The 21,301-nt window shown below is 40.9% G+C and overlaps 1 protein-coding gene across 1 annotated transcript in view; it reads left to right on the plus strand.

The window, feature by feature from the left end:
* Positions 1 to 246: 246 nt before the first annotated feature.
* Positions 247 to 21,301, plus strand: part of nsmfa (NMDA receptor synaptonuclear signaling and neuronal migration factor a) — a gene marked incomplete at both ends in the record, with an annotated part of 47,375 nt that continues 26,320 nt past the window's right edge. The window contains 4 exons of the mRNA XM_080510316.1: positions 247 to 317; positions 15,500 to 15,561; positions 15,881 to 16,795; positions 17,960 to 18,026. Coding sequence (XP_080366442.1) covers positions 247 to 317; positions 15,500 to 15,561; positions 15,881 to 16,795; positions 17,960 to 18,026 — 1,115 coding nt within the window. The remainder of the gene's footprint in view (positions 318 to 15,499; positions 15,562 to 15,880; positions 16,796 to 17,959; positions 18,027 to 21,301) is intronic.

Raw genomic sequence — 21,301 nt, forward strand, 5'->3', positions numbered from 1 at the left:
ACAGAGAGAGAAAGAGAGAGAAGCAGCAACAGACAGAGAGGCAGAGAGGGAGAGAGGGGAGAGGCTGACGTCCGTCTTTTTTTTTTTGCTCGGCAGACGCGTGCGTGACCCATCCGCTCCTGGATTTCCCTTCAACTTTTTGCGGTTTCTTTTTTTTCTTTTCTTTTCTACTGTTTTTCCTGCCCCGGTCCCCGTCGTCCGCTTTGGAATGAACTGTTTCGCTGCCGGCGTCGTTTCCATGTCAGCATGGGAACTGCCGTGTCCAAGAGGAGGAATCTGAGAAACGATGCGATATCTTCTGTGGCAGCAAAAGTTAGGTGAGCTCCTCCGCCCGCGTCAACCCGAGTCCGGGAAGTCTAGACGGGTATTTCGAGGCTCTGTGCTGAAGTTAGCGGCTGTGACAGCTGTGATGTTTTGATGAATTGCCGGACTCAGTCAGCAGCACGAGTTTTGCAATGCGCATGAGACGCTCGCTGCGCTTTTCGTGTCCGCCGACTGTCCCGTCCAACCCCAGCGCGTGCAAACCAGCAGATATGTGCGCAAAAAAAAAAAAGGATGTCTGTTTGTTGTCTCTTGCTGCACCTGTGATGAGAAACACCGGGATCATTCCAGAGAGCGTTTTCATTTATTCTGTGTAAATTGTGTGTGTGTTTAAAATATATATATATATGTATATATATATACATATATATTGTGTGTAAATCAGCCTGAGACTTCATTTGCTCCCAGCGCGTCGGTTCCTTCACCGATGTTGTGAATGAAGCGTCATTGTATAACCAAAGTCATGCAGATGTAGTGGCAACGCTGATTGCATACATTGACTCATTTTTGGCGTCACATTTCAACCCACTGTGACAGAGAACCTGCGTTTTTGGTGCATCCCCCCCCCCCCCCCCCCCAAAAAAAGAAAAAAAAAAAAAGAAAAAAAAAAAGAAAAAGCCATTTCGTCTGTGCCCGCATCACCCGGAGCGCACGGCGCGTTGATGATGATGAGGCGAATGTCTTCACAGCCCGGCGGGCAAATGAACCATCTATAAATCAATCTCTGCGATCGACTGAGCCGTCCGCACTGATCACCCATCACGGCCAGTCACCGGGTCAGTCACACAGGGCAGCACCAAGTGAGCTGCTGCTAATTTATTCAGCCTGGGCAAAAAATAAATTAATTAATAAATGAAAAGACTGTTTGGCAAAAGGTCCAGCCCTTCAAAAGATGTTAACGACTCACTCGTACACATTATTCTTTTATATATATATCTATATGCGGAGCCCGCACAACATCAACAACAGCCACATCCGACCCGCACTGTCTCCTCCGTCTGAGATGCTGAGCCAGAGCTGCAGTTTGCCCTGAGAGCACGTGTGTTCATGTGTCCACACCACGCACCAAGAGCAGACTGTGTCTTACAAGCCTTCATAGGTGAGGTTTGAATACAGATGCAGCATCTCTGTGCTTCACAAGTGGCCTGGCAGCGGGCCCTAATATGTGATTGTAATTCAGTCAATGAATGACCTTGACTTGTGCAGACTCCAACATCCACAGATGTGGGCTGATGTACTGTTACGTCATTGTCCTGTGCACGCCTGTTGTCTTTCATATATTATACCCTACTTATAGCATGCGGACCTGCAACCAAGCGGGCGTTTTTGTTTCTGGATGCTTCCTGGAGAGGAAGATGAGGATGTGATGCTTGTGCGCAACGACGCGTGGCTACAGAGGGAGTCCTGAGCAGGCAGTCGTCTTTGAGGAGGGGTGTGTGCGTGCGTGTGTGTGCGTGTGTGTGTGTGTGTGTGTGTGTGTGTGTGTGTGTGTGTGTGTGTGTGTGTGTGTGTGTGTGTGTGTGTGTGTGTGTGTGTGTGTGTGTTTCGGTCGAGAGAGAGAGACAGAGAGAGAGAGAGAGAGAGAGAGAGCGAGAGAGAGAGGGGGGGTTGAAGAGAGAGAAAGAGAGAGAGTCCATCTCCAGGTTATCTTTTCCTCTCGACCGAAACACACGCACACACACACACACACACACACACACACACACACACACACACACACACACACGCACGCACGCACGCACGCACGCACGCACGCACGCACACACACACACACACACACACACAGAAAAGATACAGTCACGGATTTAGTTATTTATAGTTATTTATAGTTGTATCCGCCTCACTGTAATTCTCACTCGCGCTGAACCCCCCCCCCCCCCCCTTTCCCCCCCATAAACACACACACATACACGCAGAGTTAAATTTTGGGGAGTTAATGGCAGAGTGAACCTTGCCTCCAGTGGATGAGAAAAGCAGCTGAATCACATCTAATATTTATCAGCCAGTCACCTGCACATGACCCCCATGAATGTGGAAGCAAGCACTGAACCGCACTTTGTTTTTTATCTCTCCTCCACACACATGACCAATGATATCTACAAACATGCACCCAGGTGTGTGTGTGTGTGTGTGTGTATGTTGTGTGTGTGTGTGTGTGTTGTGTGTGTGTGTGAGTGTGTGTCCACTTCATTTGATCTCCACGTGCTTGTTTCTTGCACCATTCCTTCTTGGAGGACAGGCTGGCCCTTGCAGATAAGGGTGTCAGACTTGTTGACTCTCCTCTTTCTCATTACATTCCCTTTATGTAGCAATTTATATTTCCATTAATAGATTCTCCATTTCATTTCATTTTCCATTTTATTTCAAGGATCCACTTAGTACATTTTGTGCTGAGTTTGTATCACATGCCATCATAGGACAGTGGGAGCTGAGCAGTAAAAAGCACAGTGCCCTCCAGTGAAACCTTTGGATTCTGTTATTATCTGCACAGCACCTGTTGGGATTTCAGCCTTTTTATAGTTAGTATAAGACCGAACAAATAACTTTCCTTTCATTATATTTTGATGATGTAAAAGGTACAGTATATGCACCTAGTTGTTTTAAATACATGAAAAAAATACACTGTTGCTATTTAATGAGAAATCGTTTTTTTTATGTCACATCAGAAAGCTTATATTATGCCATCACTCCAAAGGATATTATATTGACTTAATGTTAATCAGTGGTTACCTCAAAACCATTTTGATCTTCACAAGATGGGTTGGATCCTACAAGTGTTGTGTGGTGAAATGATTCAGACCTCTTAAACAGAGTAAAACAAGGAAATAAATAGTTTTCATGCTTCTCATGAGCATTACATTGCCTGAGATTGATTTTGTTTTTGTACACAATACCACAATTGCCTAATACGTACCCTGGCCTTTCCCTTAGGCATCTTAAAACATATTTCTAACTGCAAATGTGATCATTTATTTCCTGGACGATTGCATTTCATCCCCACAAGAGGAATAAGTCTTTATAATGTTACTGTGGAATCGGATTTCCTGACTTACAACAGAAATACAGATATACGTTTTCCCAGTTTTCAAAGCATCGTGCACCACGTTTAACTTCAATGTCATCCGAATTACTCTTGGTTGCCTTTACGAGGCAGCTTTAATTCAAAATCAGTTATTAACAAATATATAAAACAGTCGCACGTTTTGTTAACCTGTACAGCACTTCAACTGCAAAATCTCCTTCAGAGCTTGTAGGGAACACTGCTGGGGCAGAAAAATATTAAAGATTTACCATCTATCTTAATCCAGCCTCGGATTGTGGGGGGCTGGAGCCCATCCCAGCTAGTGTAAGCGGGCTACACCCCAACAGGTTACCAGTCCGTCAGAAACCCAACACAGAAAAAGGCAATCACACATTCAAACCTGAGAGCAATTCAGAGACACAATCAACATGCAAACACCACACTGGAAGGCACCAGGCTCAGACTGTGCAGCCTTGGGTTAGGATTAGATTGACTAATCAAGTTATTTCATACTTTTGCAGAAGCGATGAAACAAGTATTGTTTGTGTTTTCAAGTTAAATTTGAAACAAAGCGGTTGTCCCTACTAAACTTTACAGCACTTTAAAGCTGTATTTGGGTGCTGACAACCTGACGCTTAGAAGGTGCAAAGTTTATAGTTTGCTTAAATCAACTAAAGCTAATGGTCAGAAACTGAAAGTCAACAAATGTAGTGATCATTCATCAGTTTATGTATCGAGGGCATTTCAGTGAAAGCCACAGGTGTCAGTGTTCGTGGAATACAGGGAAACGCCCAGAGAAGATTGTTTAAATCAATAAACATCCACCCCTGAGGGAAATTATGCCTTCACAAAAAGCATCATGTCTCTCAGGTTGTTTAGATATGGAACTCTGGACCAAAAAAGTTGGACATTAAGGTTCCTAATGACAACTAATAGTGAATATGGCTATTTTTAGAAGCTGCTTTACATCGCATGTTTTATCTTCAAGTATGATTACTTCTTAGAGGACACGAAATTTGTTCTAATAAACATATTTAAATATAACAAATACAGAGGATACACTGGAGAGATTTTAGCTTCCTGCACCCAGTGATCGACTGTGGCAGTGTCATATTTTGCATTTTTATGGAATGCTGTTTATGAAACAGGTCACACTCAGCCCTTTAGCAGCTCCTGGGAAGAAACTGGCGACTGGCAACCAGAGAGAGAGAGAGAGAGAGACAGACAGACAGACAGAGAGAGAGAGAGAGAGAGAGAGAGAGAGATTACAATTTGCTACACTGAGTGAGAAAGCAAAGCTTTGATCTGTGGATCAGCCTGAGAGGGGGCCTGTGCTGCAGAATTTGGCTGAAGGGCAGCGGACAACAGTGTGCAGAAGAGCTGTGGAGGTATGAAGAGCAGCTCGGAAGATAAAAGAATTGGGCTTTGCAAATCGGACACAGTCTCTTCGGACAGTCAGGTGTCTTATTGTCATTGGCCTGCTCTGAAGAGGGTCCAGTTCTTGTAATTTTTTGTGATTTTGTATTTTTTTTTCTGAGCAACTTAAGCACAGATTACTTCCTGAAGTCTGAATTGTTGTTTGTTGATATCCTGCTTCAGTTTCCTTTCTTGCCTCTTTAAAAGTCTGTAAATTCTCACCATCAAATTCTATGCTTTTCAGTGTGATTAAATCAAATCTGTTTCAATCAAATAGAGCAACCTCGCCATCTCTTTACCTTTTCCCGTGTTCAATCAAAATCACTTCCTTTTCTCAAATATGCTGAATGAAGTAGATTTCATTGATTACTATGTGAACAATGATGATAAATCAGTGCAATAAAACAATACAGAGGATGGATTTACGGTGAAACATTGAAAGATTCTAGTCCCCTGATTGCTCTGCAGAGATATGTTTCACCTACTCAAATGAAACAACACAAACTTTTAATTTGTCCAGCTCTTCCCACTACACTGTGATGCATTGCTTGTCATCACACTAACTTTTAAGTCTTGCAGCTACACTGTTTTGTAGGGACATCCTCCATTTTGGAGTTTTAGACTTGATAATGACCATTGATCAATGATCCTTCATTATGGATACTGCTTCTATTAGTCTCACCAATGGTTTCTTGCTGTGAGAACTTCAAATATATGCAGGTAAAAGCCCCTTTTGTTCTTGCAAAGTCAAAAACTTTATATGTTCGAACCTCTGCTGGGAAACACAGGAGTGCTATGTGTGTGTGAATTAGTTGCATTGCGTCACTTGGTGCTATGTGTGGTTGAAGTGGTTGCGTTCAGCTGCGTGTACTGACATTTTAATCAGTGGCCATGATCCGATGCTGGGCTCACAATGTCCCACAATGCACCACAGCTTCAAGACGACAATTAACATTCCCGAGTCCCCTCGGCCCTCAGCATGTGCAACAAGGCTCTCAACAGGTTCTCATCACCCCAGCTGTGCATATTTCTGTGTGTGTGTGTGTGTGTGTGTGTGTGTGTGTGTGTGTGTGTGTGTGTGTGTGTGTGTGTGTGTGTGTATGTGTGTTGGTTGGAAACCCAATTCAATTAGAGCATCTGAGAAGTGGATTCGATTAAGGAGCATTAAGAGTGAGGGATTTCTTTTTTTGGCAACCCATTGTTTACAATGGAGAGACACCCAGAGGAGACATCAGCTCTGATGACATTCAGGCCAATGGGAAGACTACCATGGGACTAATCACCTGTTTGCAGCTATAAGCTGCTTTACCTCTGAAGATATACAGCCAGTGTGTTAAATGGTATCCAAATCCACCGGGAAACGGCATAGTGGTGATTGGAGAGGTGTCTATATCGGAATGAAATACTGTTGCCACTGGATTAAATCTGGGAGTCTTCAGGTTCCTTTGCTTTACATTTGGATAGCAATACCAAAACTTGCAGCCTGATTGTGAGGGGTTTATGAGAGAGATGCCATTAAATGAGTAATCTTAAGGAAGACTTAATATCACAAGATTTTAGTTGACCAGATATCCATGTCTTCAACCCACAAAATGCAATATTTAATCCATAGACAATAAAACATAAAGCAAAACTAATGTGATTGTATTGAAGTAGAGTCAAAGAAGTGAGCAAGCTAAGCATTTATCTCTTGTTTTTAAAGCAGTTTTTACCTAAGGATGGCATCATGACCCACTGCTATTCTCAGTCCACAAGAAGTGGTACAGTGCAAGATGACACATCACAGTGCTGCAAAAATATAAAGTCAAGCAACAAACAAACAATAGTTACCACTTCCCATTGCTTTTCATTGCACTATTGGTATGACATAAATTTGACATAATGTATCTTTATTTTTATACTCATATCCTGGTGATTTATGCACAAGAGGAGCAGTAGAACAGTAGTTTTATCAGTAGACTTCGGGGAAACAATTTCACAAATTTGTGCTCACTGAGAAACACACCAGAAATTCTACAGGAGAAACTCACACATATGAAACACAAATATTGATTGTGAACATTACATGAACAGATAAAGTATATGTTTTTCTTAACGTCTTCAAGCTGGTTTGGTGCCTAAACCTGCTTGAACTGCAGTGGTTTCTCCATGATGCTCATTCTCCTCATATATTTCAGGTGAAACCATTACATTTGGTCATTTTGATGATCAACCAACCAAAGAGGTGGTGTTATTGTGGAGTTTGCTGTTTGTGTGCCAAATGCTGGGTACTCCAGCATTTGGTTTGTGTCTGTCTCTCTGTGTCAGACCTGTGGGATAGATTTGTATCACCTATATATCTCTTTGCTCACAACAACAATCTACTCAGCCAACTAGGTGACTTTTCCTTTCAGACATATTGATAGAGAATTTCTTTTTGACAACACCCTAAAAGTGTGGAAGGATCAGCAAATACTTTCCAAAACATTCACAGCACACCTTCTCATGCCTTCTCATGTGTTTTTTTTTTCACTTTGAGATATTGTTAATGGTTGTTGGGATCTGAAGGTAATAAAAAGCACAACTGTTGTCTTGCTAGTTAGAGGCTTTCAATTTGAAATATATTGCAAGTCTTTAAAAAGTGTGCAACAGATAAAACCATAAAATTTATTTGATCTTATCTCAATTACTCTTGAATTGCATTTATGTGTGCATACTTTTACTTCATCTCACCTTGAGACACTTGAAAAAGTGCCCTGATCTCTTTTTTTAATAAACTATGGATCGGTTATTTGGAGCCTATCCAAGGTGCGTGAGCATATCCTGCACGACAGCGACAACCCAACGAGGAAGAACAGTTTGATTGACTGCTTGTGAACACTTTCGGTGTTAAAGCACTTTGAAGCAGGTCAATCTGAGAGAAAAAGTTAAACAAGAAGCAGAAGCTGTTTTAACTACATAAGTGACGTTCCTCCATCTTGGTCTGTTAGTAAGTACAAAGCAGAGGAGGATATTAAAAAGGGCATGTATACGGTTTTGTCATGTTCCCATCTGTCAAGCATCAAGTTAGAAATTGCTCTGTTTAGAGCCATTATAAAAGCCGAATGTGCTGAGGTGTACCTTCTTGTTTTTGAGGGTCATTTCATGCCTCTCTGAAGTGGTTAGTGGAGTTGAGGCAAAATGTGTTCAGAATGTGGAGTGTGGGTAATTGCGTCTGACTCATTCAGGTTGAGAACTGCTCAGTGCTCCACAATATCTGCGAAAGACAAAGGCAGAAAATATGTCCATAGTCACTATTATTCTCTCACTTTGAATAAAAAGAAAGAAATGACCATGCATATTGCCTATTGTTGTTCCCAGAATATGAGTGGAGCTGCTCTTTGACTCAAGTTCTACCCCGGTTATTTCTGCAAATGGACAAAAATGATATGTTGTTGTTGGAGTGAGGATGCCATCCTGCCACTGCAGTGATTATAACCCTTGTCTGTCAGGGAAAAAAGAAGTCCGATTATTATTTGACTGATAAAAAAGCAACCTTAAGTCTAAAATATTATTTTTTGCCTTTTTTTTGGTAATCTGAAACCACAGGGATTGCCGAAACTACTTCCGGACACAATTGTGATGATTCATATGTACATTCACAATTTCTGGGTTTAAATTAAACCAATTTGTATGACTGTGTTCCACTTTTATTTTATGTCTTGCACAGCCATTTCGTAAAGCTGCTACCATCGATCACAACAGCCAGTGGAACATATATAATCGTCATTAGCATTGTTTAATACTTTGTCACTTCACAGATCATCTTGAGTCACTTGTCTTCACCCCTGCTCCTTGTCATTTTAAGTGCTTAAATAATATATTTGTGTTCCAACTGTGTGACCTTGTCGCTGTGATTACATGATATCTGGTGCACAGAGTAAAATATACATTTCTGACTGCAATGTTTCAAATATAGACTGTTCTCATGTCATGTTATGTGGCGTTATCAACTAATTGGGGTGTGAAAGCGTTTGACCAGATACACAGATCATCCCAAAGCACCTCTCCTTTTAAAGCCATAAAAAGATGTGAGGATTTCTGTGTGTTCAGACTAATTTCTCAAAGGATCTAGAAAGTTTCCAGTCTAAATGAGAAATTTTGACAAAATACAAAATACAAATTCCTTACATTTGCTAAGGAAGTTCATGCGATAGTTAACTTACGGTAATATCATCTGAGAAAAGACTGTCTTCTCTAATGTTCTTTTTCAGTGAACTCTAAACTGCTGTGAAAACTTGTGGAACACAGTATTTTTAATGCGACAGGTGATTTTCTCTTCGGCAGGTTTTAGCTGGTAGAATGAAGGTTTCACTCTCAGACAGCTTCGAGCGGCGCGTCACTGTCAGAATCCCTATTGTGGTCTTATTTGTATCCACGACACTAAGCTCTATCTTGCACTCGCCTTTCCACTCTGGTTTCACTCGCGTGCACACACTTCCCACCTCTACATCTGGAATCACCTGTTATTTGATGCATTGATGCATCTTATCGGGTTTGAGGGGAGAATTTGCATAATGTTCAAAGACTCCCTCCTGAAGAAAAATGTCTGGTCTTGTTTCTTCTTCATTATCCTGAGTGTGTTCTCTGCCTCTGTTTCTTCAAGTTCACTTTGCCTTTCAATTTTAATATGCCCCAAATTCCCCTCGATATACTCCCCTATTTTTCCGCTATAATCACTTCGCTCATCTCAGAATCTCTCCACCCCTTGTGTTTCTTTCTCCTCACCCCTGTCACGTGGATGACAGCAAGCAGGACACATTTTTACGTCTGCCTGTCAAGCTCTTCCTGGCGTTCTTTCATTTTCACCTGCACACGGTGTGCCTCCAAACTGCCAAGCCAACACATCCGATATCCCTGATGTGTCCTCCTGATCGCATAGCTTATGGAGCATACACCTGGTGAATGTAAAACAGTAATAAGGGACAAACCAATACAGAGACTGATTTCTTTTTAAAATTAAAGGATTGAAAGACGTTTTGCTCCATCCATTTCTAACTCAGTTTCCTCTCATGTTTAATGGATGAAACGCGTCTCTTGGACTATTGTTTGCTGATTCTAATCAAAGAGCCTGGCCTGTTGAATAATGAAACAGGAGGGTGAAATGAAAATGTCTCAGAGCTTCTGAGGGACACCTGCTGATTAGAGTACAGACTGCATTTATTACAACTGTCCTTAATGGAGATTGTTTCCTGTTACATCACCACAGGCAGGCACACACACTGACACAAACATATTTTAACCTGTTTCCCCCGCAGATCCCTCTTTAGCCATTGTCTTTTAACATAAAACTCTGGCTCACGTGCCAAAAGACATATGCATGCACAAACAAGACTCCGACATGAGAAGAAGAGGAGGATTTCAGCAGAGATGATGCAAGAGACTAGAATTGCAATGGCATTACAAGCTATTTTTAGAAGTGTAGTGAAGGCAGTTTGATGGTGTCGCAGCACGTGCAGAAACTCTAGGTCCTCAATACCATCCCCAAAACGTTGGGGACTATCATATACTTTCGCTGTGGTCTGCACCACTGAGGGTAAACAATGGGAGGGAGCTTGGAGTCTGCAGGAGCAGAAAAACATCATCATTTATGAATGCTGCACCACAAGAGGATATGAAAATCATAACAATATACAAGTTACAATAAATTGGTATTTAATTCACCAAACTCTTCAGTTTTCCTCAAGGAGGCCCTTTAATTGAGTTTACTGTCAAAGTTAAAGAATAAGACTCAAAGTTATCTTACTATTTTTTTGAGGTATTAAATAAGTGCAACTAAATCGTGTGTCTATCATCATAATACATGAAACAACAACGTCGCAACAGACAGTTGCAGAACGAGTGGCAGCAATGAGAGAAGCGTCTCTGGTTATCATTTAACAATTATCTGGTGATTTCTGACACTTCTCCACTGCAGTGTCGTCAACCTCTTTTACATTTGCAGGAGCTTCCGTAATTGGGAGATTTCAGTCCTCGCCTGATGTGTTTCAGGAGACGTTATGGGTCAGTTTAAAACTGTAATCTTTCCTTTGTGCTGGTGGATGCACACTCTGGGACGTTATCCTGCTGAAAAACACAAGACGCTCATGTCAAATCTAGGTTTTTTTTAAACCCCGGTTAACACATTTAACTCAAAAATGTTAACTTTGGATATCATCATCAATCCCTGCAATAAAGTAGACAGTACAACAGCTCAAGTACAATATGTCAATACAAATTTAAAGAATTGTGACTAATCTATAGCATATTAGTGTTTGTCCCCCATGTCTTTGATTTATAACTTTGTTTTCGCCATTTTACTTCCATTTCTACTATTTTCTGAAATTGGCAATATTTTACAATGGTGATCTTCACATTCTTTGCAATAGTGAATGATATTTGTGAACATGAACATTGATACCTTAACTTCATAATGAAAATGGCAAGCACGTGTTCTTCTTTCTTCTATAAGTTTCAGTCAAGTCTTTAAAGTCAAACATTGGTGGACATTATCAAAACCTTTAGATAAAATGAAACATCAAAATGAGACTGAAACATTTCTTTCTGAAGTCCCTTCTGGCAGCGCCGCGGCTGACAGTTTCTTTCATTTCCCAACACGCACACCACTCCAGGGAGCAAGTAGCTCTTCATGTAGAGGTGAGAATGCACAAAGGAATTCAGTTTCTCTCTGAAGCTGTTCTTGTAGGTTTCACATGAAAACTAATTCTATCTCTTTGCTCCAAAAATCACAAACAATCTAGCGAGCAATGCCATGAACAGAAAGTCCAAAAGCGTCTTCTTGCGTTATTCCCACTGGAGCCATTATACAATCTCGCCCCCTCTATGATGACAGGCTTACCCCTTCTGAAGCATTTCTGGTTGCTTCAGAGGACAGAATTAAATATTTGGTTTAAAGAATTTGCCGTTTGCTTCCATCTTTTCCCTCTTCTCACAGGATTTCACAGTATATTACAAATGTATCGTTTTTATGATGTGCAACATGCTTATCCCAAGAGACTGATGGAACTGCACATTCAAGAAGCAGACTGAAATTTTAAATACGCACGTAAAGTGAGATTACTCACAATTAATTCATAAAAATTGTGCTAATAATATTATGAATTAGGAAGAAGCAAGCTGTTACTAAACGGTCTCACACATTTATTTAACCACATGTGACCACATGTGATAATGGTAGTTTATGAAAGAATTGCTATATATTTCTTAAATTGTGTCCTTACCAAAACAATTCCCGTCCTCTTTTTGTTTTACTTTAGAGATCTTACATTTTCCATGCGCAATATCTCCGAAAGACCATTCTCTTAAAAGAGGTGAAGGAGAAGGTAGAGGGTGACAAATGGCATCCTGAGTTTAAATCAGAAGCTCTTTAAGAGGTGGGAAGTGTCTGTGTTCACCTCGAAACGAGAGGGAGAGTGTAAGTGGATGAGGCGGTGCGTTTGGGCGAGCTTTAATAATTGGCAGATCCGTCAGGAAGGAGGTGTACGCCCACAGATTTCTTTGTATACGGGGGATTCTTCAGCACAAATATGAGTGTGTGTGTCGCCTCTGACCCCAGCTCAATATGGACAGCGTCGCTAGCAGAAGCATACAGGCTGTGCTGATGAATGATGCAAACACCTAATTAGCTCCTGATATTGTGACTATGTAAATACATGGGCTTATTTACAGTACACACTGGGTGCAGTTTGTAAAGAAACCAGAAGGGATGATTAATGCTTGATTAAACAAACATTTATGTGAATAAAATGCAGATGATTAAGTTATGCAGGCAAATACAATGAGCTAATGTTGTGCAAAATCACAACTGTAACAAGTGTATTGGGTGGAGGCGAGAAATTATGACTCATCATGAAACTTCCATTGTCTGTTAATGCTTGTCAACATTTAGATGTTATAACAAAAATAACTAATTGGCACAAAACGAAGTGTGCAGTGTGAGTTCAGATTAAAAACATTTTTTTTAGCTTAATTGTTAGGTTTGTCCAGTCAGCTAAAGAATTCTTATCATGATGAGGGAGGGAATAGTAAGACTGTGGAGCCTTTCTGTGTGGAATCTGCATGTTGAGCTTATGGGTGTGTTTTTCTTGTACTCTGGTTTCCTTCCACAGTCCAAAAAACACATGTTTGAGGTTAATTGTTGAGTCTAAATTGACTTTAGGTGTGAATATGAGCATGTCAGAGGGATCCAGCTCCTCGCAACCATGAAGTGGATAAAGCTGGATAGAGAATGCGAGAGATTGAATGGCGGGAGGAGATAGACAGACCCCAAGAGTGTGAGGACATGTAGACCAAAACTGGAGTACACAAAATTGCACACTGTATACAAACAGCAAACTAAAACAACTCTGCTTCGTCTTTTCAGCTTGGTGAACATGAGCATTCACAAGAAATAGTATTCTTTTTTTAGAGGAACGTACCAATAACTGAAGAATAATGCAATAGTTACAGTTTTATATATCCTGAATTTACGCCTTTAAATGCTGCAAAGTGGTTTCAATAGGGACTTCATTTTAATCAGTCATTTTACTCATGAATCATAATTATAACACACACGAAATTGTATAAAATCTTATTTTCTTTTCATTTTCACCGCTTGTCACTTTAACGTCAAAGCTGAAAGTGACCTTGTCTTTGAACAAATTCAAGCGCTTGCTAACATAATCGAAAGTGATAATTAACTAAACGTCTATGTTCGGGTTGCCATGATGATGGAGTCACCTGTGAGACTATTTACACAGCGCACCCCAAAAGAACGGGCTTTATATTTATGTCCAACTTGTGCTCGTCTATTATTTCTGACTACAACTGATGCGCACATCTGTGTAGTTCAAAATAACAGGTTATTCACAGAACAACAAGGTGTTAATCACTTTGTTTGTAGAGAGGCACTGTTTCAAAGGAGACAGTAGTTTGTTGATTATGGGTCTGGCAGGAGAGATGTAGAAGTTTCTTCCAATTTGTTGTGTATTCGTGGTGAATTTATGAGTAAATGCAATTGTGAAGATCTGACTACCAATTAGGAAACAATTTTCTGAACATACTTAGAACTTCCAACTGGGAAAGTGGAAAATTGGATGTCTCTGAGAAGCAGATGAAACATCGCTCAATTTTTATTTATTTTTTTAATAAATGTATGAGACATTCTCTTTCCAGCCGATCAACCTGCATCCGGTCACGAACACACTTCTCTAACCTTTAGGACTTCACTGCTCCAATAATAATGATCCATAAGCATTATCTTTTAAGGCCTTTGCAATTTGTAAAAGTATGGTTTTTCATTAGGTCTTCAAAAATCAGTGATTTAGTGACTTAATATTAGATTTGTGTCATCTCACTCATTATGTTATTACAAACAAATAAAAAAACAAGGAAATCTAGGGACTTTCATTTTAAAAAGGTGAATTCCTTTGGCTTTTATAGCTCAGACTCCATTTCTGCTACTTTCAAACCTATTTGAGACGTGATTTGAGATGACATCTTATCAGGCAGAAGGCAGAACACCATTACCAGATCTGTCTTTGTGGTTCTCATTGGACGATTGATTAACACAATGTGACTGAGCGATGCATTTACCTAGCAGAACGCATTGTGCCCCGATACAAAAAAAAAAGAAAATATCGCCTACCTCTGTAAAATTACAACAAAATGAAACAGAAAAAAGCTCTTACATAGTAAATCCTTCAAAAGTCTTTTGGAACACATTGTTCTTTTCACAGTATTGCCATGAATAACGGGTTAGTTGCCAGCATACAGTGTTTGAATTACTCACAATTTCTTTCCTTTTCTCTGGCCTGTCTCTACTTATTCTTGAGTATGAGCACAAATCATTATTTCTAATAGTTATTGCTGCGATACATTTCCCCTCAGTTATTACCCAGACTGACACTGAAAGAACATCCTCATGGTTATCTTTTTTTTCCCATCCCGTCTCTTTCTCTTCTCCTTTTCATCACAGACATGCACTCGAGGAATATTAGCAGGTCAGTGTGATTCAGCTGTGAAACCTCAGGCCAAAGTAATAAAAGTAGAAACCCTCTTTGATATAAGGTTTCAGTGATATGTGGTTGACTGGATGTATTTCGAGTATTATAGTCAGTCGAGTGCCTCTTTCTGTGAGTGAGCAAAAGAAGGACAAAGACAAAAGATGAGTTAAGAGCCAGATATTTTCAGTTTTCAGTGCATCTCTAAGCAGTGATGCCATCATGGTGAAGTATTTTTCTCGACACATGAATACAGAGGAAGCATCGCCACACTCGCAGGCTGTGTGTGTGTGTGTGTGTGTGTGTGTGTGTGTGTGTGTGTGTGTGTGTGTGTGTGTGTGTGTGTGTGTGTGTGTGTGTGTGTGTGTGTGTGTGTGTGTGTGTGTGAAACCACAGCGTAAGAGTGCTCGCGGACTGCAATTAAGTCCACCAACGCAAACTGAGGTCATCCTGAGAAATTAAGTCTACCTAAAACAATCCCTCACTCTATCTCCTCCTGCTGTCTCATACTCTGCCTCCCTCTCAGTCTGAGGCCGCCTGACGTGAGAAGATAAAACGGCTGCATCTTAATCTGTGGGTGGCACAGGCCTACAAAGAAGGCAATTAGGATTACAATTTACAGTTCCCCTGTCCGTCCCTGCTCTCACCCTTTCCTTGTTCACTCTTTTTCTCACTCATCTCCTATTCCCACCCATGAATTAATGTCTTTGTGTGTCTCATAAATGTGTGTGTGTCCCAACAGAGCAGCGCGAGCATTTGGAGAGTACCTGTCCCACACACACCCTGAAAACCGAAACGGATCAGGTCAGCGTCTCTGCCATCCTGCCATTTGTTCATCCTTTTATCCTGTTCTGCGTGTCTCTTTGTGGTTTTAATCCTTCCTCCACCTGCATCACCTCATCCTCTTTTGAAATGCCAGGCTGTGTTCATTAGTGCCTCTCCAACAGCCGAAGAGAGACGATGCTATAATCTTCTCTGTCATCCACAGCATTTTCTCTTCTTTTACCCCACTTTCTCTATTTACTTTCTCGTCAGCACCTGGGTGAGCTTCTCTTTCTCCTGCACCTCAATTTGTCCTCATGTGTTTCTCCCCCCCCCTTTTTTTTTTTTTTTCATTTTCTAGCTCATCTTCTCTGTGACACCTTGGTGGGTTCTGATCCGGAGTCGCCGAGTGACGCCGTCAGCCCCAATAACAACAACCACGTCCATTCCTGCTCCAGTACCAAGGACTGTGGAAAGGCCCTTGAGCTCAGTTTAGTGAAACAGCCACTGGGCCTACTCCAGCCAGCTCCTCCTTCCATAACCATTTCCACCAAACCAGCGCCGCTGTCCCTCGAACGCAGCTTCTCGGCAGAGGAAGACCAGCAGAAGTGTGTGGAGTGCACCTTGCAGCCCGCCCGCGTGTACACCATTACCACTCGGCACGGTATGCTGATGAGCAGTGGCCGGGGCAGCAAAGAGAGCCTAGAACTGGACGTCCTCAAGGAAAAGTCGGGGAGTGGTGGGGTGGGGTCTCGAGGCGGTTCGATCCAGCCCTCCACTTCCCCCTCCTCAGCCACATCGTCTCCAACCCAATACCACCGTTCCGGCAGCGGACGTGGCACCAGCAGCTCGGCGGGCCCCCACCATCACGGCAACCATCATCACCACCACCACGTCTTGTCGGGCACGAACGCGCCGTCCAGCAGCGGAGGAGGAAGCAGCGGCGGAGCAAGCGGAAGCAGCAGCAGCAGCCAGCAGCAGCTCACTGTTGCAATGTCGCACTCCCACCACGGATCGCACCACCACGGCCACCACCATCACCACCTGGCCCAGCCGCCGCTGCAGACCTCGGTCAGCGCGCACAACATCCGGAGCTGGGGCGAGGGCGGGAAAGGGGAGGCGGAGTGCAGCGGGCTCGCCTGCGAGTCGTGCAGCGGCGCGCCCTCGCGCAGCCAGGGATCGCTGGACCTGGAGAGCGCGTCCCGAGAGGCAGGCAAGCAGCACCGACGCCTAGAGCGGATGTGGAGTGTGGACCGGGTGACTGGGCTGGAGAGAGGTGAGAGGGCGGAGGACACAGAGGAAGGGAGAGGCGCCCAAATCCAAACAAGGGTGGGAAGGGAGGTGGCAAGATTGTTGAGGATTGGTATGAGACCAGAGATGGAATAGCATTTGAGCTTTGTCAATGACTTGGCAAGGAAAATACACAGTTAACTGTTTTCCTTGTTCCTTCATCTATTCTGAAACTATATAAATATAATGTGCTGGGACACAGAAATGTAAATATTAGTGAATAGATAGTAAAACTGCTTTCAAGCAATGATTTCATATACCAATATGAAAAACATCTACACTGAACGTAGTTACTAATATATTTAGATGGGTTACTTAATGCTGATTTTGAGTAAATGTATGACACAAATTGACATTATACAAGTGCTTGATGGTTTCTTTTAAAGAAAACCTATATTTCTTTTTACTTCACTCACTAATTTTGCATTTATATTTACCGAGGGTCACAGTAATTCTTTACAACACTGTAGGTCAGCAAACCTCTTAACTTTAAGAATGAAAAACATGCTTAAAAAAGATTCTGTGATTAATACAATCAACTTAAACTTCAAAGTAATTAAACATTTTCAAATAATAGTAACATGTATATATTCATACTTTAATTTGAACATGTGTTTGTTAATTCACTAAGATATTGTATTTGTTTATGGCCGCTTACTGCCAGATTATTGATATGAACATTTTAATGCAATTCGTGTTTAATTTATCGGCTCAGTACTAAACATTCACATACATTTGATCTTGAGTTACTAAACATGGGACTGGAAATAAAATACACGCCTTGGTTTTTAATGAATTAAACAGAAAATCGGCATGAAATGAGCTGCTATCATTTTCATATCTTCACACTGCTCTCAAATCTATTTCCTCTCAGGTCTGGTGGGATTTGAGGGTTTGATGTTGGATGTGACGTGGTGGTCTGCATTCCTGACTCTTCGTCTCCCCCGTTTCTCTCCTCTGCTGTCCCTTCCTCTGTGTCTCCCTCTCTCCATCTGTGGAGTGGTGCACTGTGAAGTGCTGTTGCTGGTTTTGTGCTTTCATTGTTTTCCCTCTAAAATACATTTACGATAACCTTTGCCAGCATGTCACATGAATCTTTTCCCTTTGTCCGCTTAACCTCGCCATTCCTCATTTTTCTCTCTAATTGCAGATGACACTAACTGGTTTCCCAAGGAAAACATGTTCAGCTTCCAAACCGCCACAACCACCATGCAGGCGTGAGTGTCCCACCTTCACACACACACACACACACACACACACACACACACACACACACACACACACACACACACACACACACACACACACACACACACACACACACACACACACACACACACACACACACACACACACACACACACAAGGTCAGCGTAAACGAGGCGTTCTCGTATTTTTTTGCATGTTTCAGACCATTAACTACAATCAGGCCATTACCTGAATACTTAACAATACCACCAACCACTTTCCAAAGCATGTTATTGGTTTTTAGATTGGTTTTGTGTCTTCCAGGCTGCCATTGATTTTGATTTCAGACAGCTAAAAAGAGAAATAAGCATCTCAAACTTGCTCAAGGACTGCAATCAATCACAGTGAATATTTTGTCAATTGCTTGTTTTTTTTTCTTTCAAAAAACCTTAAAGCCTGACTTGCTATTCAAGGGAGGAGAATCAGAAAAACGGCAATTTGCAAATAAAATAAAACATATATCACAGTTACAGACTTTTTATAAAGAGGTAACAGACATTCAAAATAAAAATTTGAGAGAAAATTAAAGAATTTAGCATCATTTAGCATCACAACAGCTGTTAATTAAATATTTTAGAGTGTAAATAACATTAGAAAGTCTGGTGGTCAACCGATATTCACTACTTGGCGTGAGACAAAAACCTTTAACATTTGTGTTTCAAAGGCTAAAACAAACTGATTTTACTAATGGAAGGAAAAATATTGAAAATGTGGATTCAAAAATGACTCTGTACCTTTGTAAATACATCAGATTATAATGAGAACATGAGATCCTCAAAATCTCCTGTAGCGTAGAAACATATTTAGTGTTCAAGACCAATTTCAATGAGAAAACTACTGACTCTCTCACAGTCCTGTCGATGTTTCTGTCATTCAAGGACATATGAATGTCATTCTAACTTATTTTAATAAGTGTTTGGTTAATTTTAACCAAACACAAATGGACACTTGTCCGGCTGTGTTTGGTCACAAAATCAGACTTAGCCAAATCGCTGCTTAGCGATCGTTGGTGTGGCTCATTAAATAAGCACAATCCAGCAGCAGTTATGTGGTTTGACAGGTTGACTTTTTATTCATGGGGGTCAAACAAGTCACACTCTCTTTTGTGTCTCTGTCTCATTGTGACTGTCTCCTTTTAGTGCATACCTAAAATGTTCTTTTTTTTCTCTCCCCTCTCTCTTTTTGCATGCCAATTAATCTTGGGATGCTAAAACAGGATATCGTGAGTATTCTCCACTGCTTGCCTTTATGACTTTTTCAACTTGCACTATATAACCCCCATACCTGGGACGCACATGTTAGGGAACAGAAAATATTATTATCAAATCACTATATTCTCCGATTTGAGAGTACATGGTGTGGGAGTGTATGTGTGTTTCTGTTGGCTGCTGTTGAAGTTGTTGTGTTTTTTTGCTTTATATATATTATTTGAGACTCCAAACTGTTTTGGACATTGAAAAATCAACATTTATTCCTCTATTGATTTTTATGATAGACAGCTGTGGATGATTGGCAGCAAGCTCAGTCAACACAAATATCATCTTTTACCTCAAGATGAAAGCCAAAAGGAGAAAAATTGAGTTAGAGGATTTCTGTGCGGCAGAAGGTACAAAGTCCAGAGGAAGCCAATGCAGCTGAGTAAGTCGTGCCAAACCCGGGTCCAAAGAGTGTCTCTCTGTGTGTGTTGGCTGCCCTACAACCCTGACAGCTTCCATCCAGCTCGCAGCTACGACAGGTTGGCACACACACACCGACCCACTGCCACTCGGTGACAAGCAGAGACTGGCCATTTAAGATGTTTGTGACGGTCATGTTCGGGCTGTAATCCTGCTCCACAGTTAGCCTAATTACGATCGAATCTGTGTTGGCTGACTTTGAAGTTGTGTTTGGAGGAAATTTGTGTTGGAGAGGTTTAAGAGGAACAAGTAATTATAGCACCAAGACGTGCCCACAGTCTTCTGTTCAGCTGGAGTTTGACACAAAGTTTGCTGTTGGTCGGTTTTCAGTGTCGAGCAATTTTCATTAGAACCTGGAAGATAAATATTATATTTATGAAACATGTGTGCAGATCACCACCTTCAGTCAGATTGTTCCTGAGCGTGAAGACTAACTTGCAAGTGCCTTAAATAATCAGATTACTGCTAACATTATTCACACTGAAGGTGTTTTCATGCCATATGTCACCCTCCTTTCCAACATTGCACATAACTAAACCCAACTAACCTGAGCTGCTATTGACTGTTTCATATGTTTGCCCTGTTATGTTGGCCAAGTTACTGACAAAAGCAAAAATTGGGCTTTATTAGTTTGTTGATGACGTCATTCGTTTTGATTATTATCTAAAGACAAAACCAACAATGAATGATTGTAATAAAAAGTTTCACCTTGGTCTATAATGAAATTAATCTGTGGCATCGAGCTCTATTGTTGGGTGAACATAATTCATTCATTTCGTCTCTTTAACTTTCCGTTCTAGTTTGTTTATTTTTACCAACTAAGTAAGATGTAAGCAATGTAAAAACATCCATTTCTACATTGTCAGTAAAAAAGAAACTGGAGCTCTATTGTTATCCAAATACGATTCAAAATACAGCACTGGACCTCTTTGTTGACCTTTGGTGCCTTCAATTTTAGTTCCTTTACAATAAATTAGTGGTCTGGAACAGAAAGCTTTGATATGGCATACATTATCGCAATTTTTGAGAAGGAATCGTGATAAAAAGAATTAGGTGAATGTAAAATCCAGGAACGCTTTGAGTAAAGTCCATATTATATAACAAAATTTAACATAGGATCATAATAAAATCGAACAAGATATAAAATAAGCATTAGTGTAACTGTTACAACAGTTGCAAACTACATATTAAGTCTAAGAAAATTTTTTAATTTTAAAGCATCGAACTAGTGTGAGAACAATTAAACTTTTTCATCGCTATCGATTCCAAGAGCCCTGAATGATTTTCTCTGGTTTTAACACAAAATAAACACAAATTATTTTATTTTGAGAGGATTTTTTGCAATTGATAGTTTTTTATTTTCTGTCAAAATTCCCCAAAGTCTGGTGTTTAGTTCTAAATTGTCACTGAAAGGGAAATATCACTTTGTATCTAATTGATTGATCGATTGATTTTTTTTAAATATATTTGATCTTTTAAGATCTTTTGCATGCCATAATCCAGATACCATTATATTAAGAGACACAGACATTGCTGTTTTTGGTCTTTTCAAGGTATTTCCTCCATTA

This window comes from Blennius ocellaris (assembly GCF_963422515.1).
Source record: "Blennius ocellaris genome assembly, chromosome: 15".
Lineage (NCBI taxonomy): Eukaryota > Metazoa > Chordata > Actinopteri > Blenniiformes > Blenniidae > Blennius > Blennius ocellaris.